General features: G+C 28.5%; 1 protein-coding gene across 2 annotated transcripts in view; it reads left to right on the forward strand.

Moving 5' to 3' along the window:
- LOC113806747 (aquaporin homolog protein drip) overlaps positions 1-2,919 on the forward strand; it is a 54,393-nt gene extending 51,474 nt beyond the window's left edge. For both annotated transcript variants that reach the window (XM_070140003.1, XM_070139997.1), the window contains one exon: positions 1,180-2,919. Coding sequence is in view for 1 of the 2 variants with exons in the window: in XM_070139997.1 (XP_069996098.1) it covers positions 1,180-1,623 (444 nt within the window). In the remaining variant the exon portion in view is untranslated. The remainder of the gene's footprint in view (positions 1-1,179) is intronic.
- The last annotated feature ends 2,607 nt before the right edge of the window (positions 2,920-5,526 follow it).

The raw sequence follows: 5,526 nt of genomic DNA on the forward strand, positions 1-5,526 counted from the left end.
CATAGATATATGTATGTATGTATATATATATATATATATATATATATATATATATATATATATACATATATATATATATATATACATACATAATGTTCATATTTGTACATCTTTGGTAGCTTTTCCTTTTGATGTAGTGTTCATCCATTCCAAGAAGTTAGTGTTGTCATGAAATTATACATAGTTTATCGTGAATTGTGTGTGTGTGAGTGAATGATAATTTGACCACGCTCTGGACCTCTCTCATTTACGTCCCTGACAGATACAACAAAAATCTCCAACATGGTAACACAAAATATATAGCTATTTTAGCCGGACCACATACGTATTTAGTCCGCAGTACACAGGTATCACTATATGTTGTTGTTGTAGGTACACCATTTTTTTCACAATAAGTTTTTTTTTATAGTGTTGCATGAGAGACTGCAAGCTTTGTACCAGGCTGATGGTGACGGGTATAGTTCATGGTGTCTGTAGTTTATAGTGATATGACGCTTGGGTGGATATGCAGTATGGTGGCAGAGGGTGATAATGGTGATAGAATAGTGAAGAAATGGTGAAAGTTAGCTCGCTAATGTCTCCTAACATAAGCAATGGTAGTGGATGTATATGTATGAGTGTGTGTATTCATTTTTTCCTAGTTTGGTTATTAATGTATATTTGTTTAAACTTAAGAATGAAATATTGTGTAAGGAATAAATTCGTAAGACTGTATTTATTTGTACATTTTAGGTTTTGCATATTAATCATACACAGTAAGTATTTAACAATGTCTAACATCATTTATTTCTAAATATCAACTCAGGGCATTACAATGAAGTATATATTTTGTTATTTAATTTCATTAGTATCGGGTATTTGGGATACAAACTGCATTTTTCTCTAAATATACCTAAACTTGTTCAGGTTATCCTCTTAGTTTAGAACACTACTTGGACATTATACACATATGCATGCACAGACATACACACAGTGTATACATTCATGTGTACACACACACACATACGTACATATAGATAGACATAAAGATTTAAAAATATAGATGTAAGTACTTGTAATTGTGTAATGTTTATCACACGCACACACATATTTACTTCCCTCTACATCCCTCATGCCACTGCGCATGCCCCCCCCCCCCTGGTACTGCCACTGACATCTAAGGGCGCCTCTCCATGACAGATCTACTGGCTTGGCCCGATCATGGGCGGTCTTCTCGCCGGCCGGATTTACAAAATAACCTGGCCAGGAGACGAAGAAGACCAAGAGGAAGACAACCACAAGAAGAACAAGAGAGAGAACGAGAAGAACATCGAGAAAGAGAAGAACAACGAGAAAGAGAAGAGCGAGTGTAAGTACGACCTGACCATCTCCATCGACGACCTCAACGGCCATTCGTACCATAAGGACCACCAAAACACAGGCCGTTTCGTGAGTGAGAAGGACGACCAACATCTCATGGAGGAGGACGAGGAGGAAGACATGAATGAAGAGGAGGAGGAGAAGAAGAAGCTGGTCGATGTGGAGAAGGTGGTTATTGTAAAATCTCAGAAAAAGAAAGAAGAAGAAGAGTTTCTGGAGAAAGAAAACGACGGTGTGATGATGGAAAGGACAACTGTTATATAAAGTGGCATTTCGGTTCTGCGGTTCTGCAATGAGGCTAAATTATTTTCTCATTTTTGTCTATTTATGTTGTCTTCACTATGATCATCATTAACTTTGATATTTGTCTTATTTTTATTTGAGTTCCCCACAGTCATCGTTTTCTTTCCCTTGCATCGCTGTGTAAAGTAAGGGAGACTAAAACAAAATAATGTTACTCATGATATTCTTCATTTCTGGTTATATTGTGCGCAATGCTTAAGAAAAAATTACCAAAAAATCTGCGAAGCAGAATAAACTTCTTTTTACTTAAATATCTAAGTAAGTAAGTAGTACCTGCAACAGAAGACGTTTCGCGTGGCATAATGTAAAGTAGTAAGGTTACATCATATTGATGATGATTATTTTCCTTGTCTCAGATCGTTTATCTTGTAATCTTTAACTCATGTAAAGTAAGGTATGACTTTCAAGCCTATTATCACCACAAAATTTCATACATTAATCATTTATATCACTTGTGTTCACGAGGATAGAAATTCTTCTCATTAACCTTCCCTTAATTGAATATTGGCTTTATTCATAGCATTAAAGTAAAATTGAATTAACACAAATTGATTATACGTTGCCTTGACAATTCTGTGCATGAGTATTTTCTCTTTCAGATATTGATTTCACTGTATTCTGTTCTGACTAGTTTTTAGTACCATTTTCCTCTTTCCATAACTGTCTTGTCTATATAGAAAGAATATGTGTAAACATAAGACTGAATAACATCGCCGAAGTAATAGACAATAAACACCTTTACAACTGCCGTGGAAATGAAAGAATGTTTTATCGGAATTCCGTTGAAATGCTCTATTACATTTTTTTATGAACATTTAATTCAAACATTGTTATTGTCAACATGTTATTTATTCTTGTTTATACATTTGTCGCACTGAAATCCATGCATTATTTCTCTTTAGCAATACAACGATAATCATGCATTTTAACTTTACCATCAATTATACATAACCTGCAGATTCAATACATAATCATAAAAGCAAAAATACAGTTGTTACGTATTGTAAGACTATCATAGATATAATTAGTATTTTTCTATAGACAATGAATTAATGCCTGTCAGAATAAAAACACTTATGATGGCAGGTGTAAACTATTCATTTCTAGTAGAAATCACACGTAGATAAATTCTATTGGAGTAGTGTTTAATTGTTATATTTTTTTGGAATAAACGTGTTTCTCGCAACTCAGATTTTGAGTTAGCAAGAGAAGCCCTCTAGTTTTAATGTGATTGAACAATAAAGTAAGATAAGCCCACTTGTTTCTTTTCATTAGTTGCCCTTCAAATTTTAGAAAGATGAAGAAAACGCAGATTTTTTTTAAGTTGAGCTGTATCATTCTACACACTGTACGAAGCTATCATATTATCCCTGTGCAATAAGATTGTGCGTGATGAAAAGGAGTTTAAATTTCAACGTTCATTGATTCGTTATAGTCTGAAAACATCTTGACTTATTATTCTTTTTTAATATATGATATATCAATGCATGTCTTTTGAATAATGTGAATGATAAATTGTGTATGTCTGGCAGTATCAGCATTTTCATGATCTTATTTTAGGAAAAATTTAAGAAAGTTTTACTATTAATTATACCATAACTTAACAATACACCATGAACTCATTTGCTGACCTTATTGGAGTCCATGTGACCTAAAGACATCAGTAGAATCATATAAGAAATGAGATATGACTGAGAAAGGCCTAATACATTTCATTCAAATTCATACTACTAGTGTGTTTGATATGATTACAAGATACTTTAGAAAATTAAAGTCATATTCACAAGCATAATAAGCGATTGGTCATAAGATAAGAGTTTGAAGAATAAATTTAGGGATAAAATGATGATAGAGATAATGTTAACAAAGGTGATATGAATAATGATAACGATGATACACATAGATGATTTGAATTAATGTTATATACATATAAATATTAATGACACTAATATAAACAATCCTCTTTTAACCCCCCCCCAAAAAAAAAAAAAAAATAATAATAATAATAATGATAATGATGATAATAAGTAATACTAATAATAATGAATAAACAAATAAATGTATCAAAAACCGAGTTCCTTAAACTATTTAAAAAAAATAGTTTAACCTCGCGTGACCTCTTTAGCTCCACCCTCCCTCGCCTCTTGCTCCGCCCCTTCTGAGAAATCAAAGCCGCCGATTGGATGCCACGCCCCTTGGCTGTGTGACTCCTCCCTTGTGCACACTTTCGACGACTTCACTTCCTGTGAGATAAAATAATAATGATATTGATTACAGGAATTCTTTATTTCCTCTGACGATCAGTTCTGTTATTGATTGTTTATTGTAATTGTTTGTTACTATTATTTTCATAATCATTATCATCATTATTATTATAATCACCATTATTATTATAATCACCATTATTATTATAATCACCATTATTATTATAATCACCATTATTATTATAATCACCATTATTATTATAATCACCATTATTATTATAATCACCATTATTATTATAATCACCATTATTATTATTTTCATCATTACCATTTTCATTATTATGCTATCATTAAAATTATAATTGTCATTGTAAATACTACAATTGTCATCATAATTATTATAATTGTCATTATATTTTTTATTATCATTATGATGATTTCAATTATTATTGAAATTTCAATTTTCAGTATGATTATTTTAATTATTAATTATCATAAACAGTATGATTATCAGTATAATCATGATCATAAACATTATTGCAATTATCATTATCAGTATGATTATCATCATCATTACAATCATCATTAGGATTATAATCATAATCGTCATTATAATCATTATCATAATTACCATTATCATTATGATTTAAATTTTCATCATAATTTTTATTATAAAGTCATTTTAAATATATAGTATAGATATCATTATACAATCATTATAATTATAATTATACAATCATTATAATTATCATTATACATTCACTATAATTATCAATATACAATCATTATAATTATAATTATACAATCATTATAATTATAATTATACAATCATTATTCTTATTATTATTATCAATATTGTTATTCTCTATATTTTTAAATTATTATCAATATTTTAAAATCATTATCATTATTTTAAAATCATTATCATTATTTATAAATTATTATCAATATTTTTAAATTATTATCAATATTTTTAAATTATTATCAATATTTTTTAATTATCATCAATATCTTCTGATTATTATCAATATCTTTTAATTACTATCATTTTTTTTAATCATTATCAATCTTTTTAATTATTATCAATCTTTTAAATTATCATCAATCTTTTTAATTATTATCAATATTTTTAATTACTATTGATATTTTTAATTATTATTAATATTCTAAAATTATTATCAATATATATTTTTTAATATTATCAATATTTCTTTTAAATATTATCAATGTTTTTTATTATCATCAATATCATTATTATTGTTATTATTATCATTTTATCATTATCATTATCATTATCATTATCATTATCATTATCATTATCATTATCATTATCATCATCATCATCATCATCATCATCATCATCATCATCATCATCATCATCATCATCATCATCATCATCATCATCATCATCATCATCATCATCATCTTTACTATTTTGCTCATCATCATTATTATTGTGATCATCATTATTATCATTATTATTATCATCATCATAATGATAGTCATAATATTAATGATAATGATAATTATTTGGATAATACTAATAATGAGGAGGATGAAAATGATGAAATAATGATAGGAATGAACCTGATGATAAAAATAATGATAACAATAGTAGTAATAACGATACTAATAATAACACTGGTAATGGCAATGATAA

This window comes from Penaeus vannamei, chromosome 3 (genome assembly GCF_042767895.1).
Source record: "Penaeus vannamei isolate JL-2024 chromosome 3, ASM4276789v1, whole genome shotgun sequence".
Lineage (NCBI taxonomy): Eukaryota > Metazoa > Arthropoda > Malacostraca > Decapoda > Penaeidae > Penaeus > Penaeus vannamei.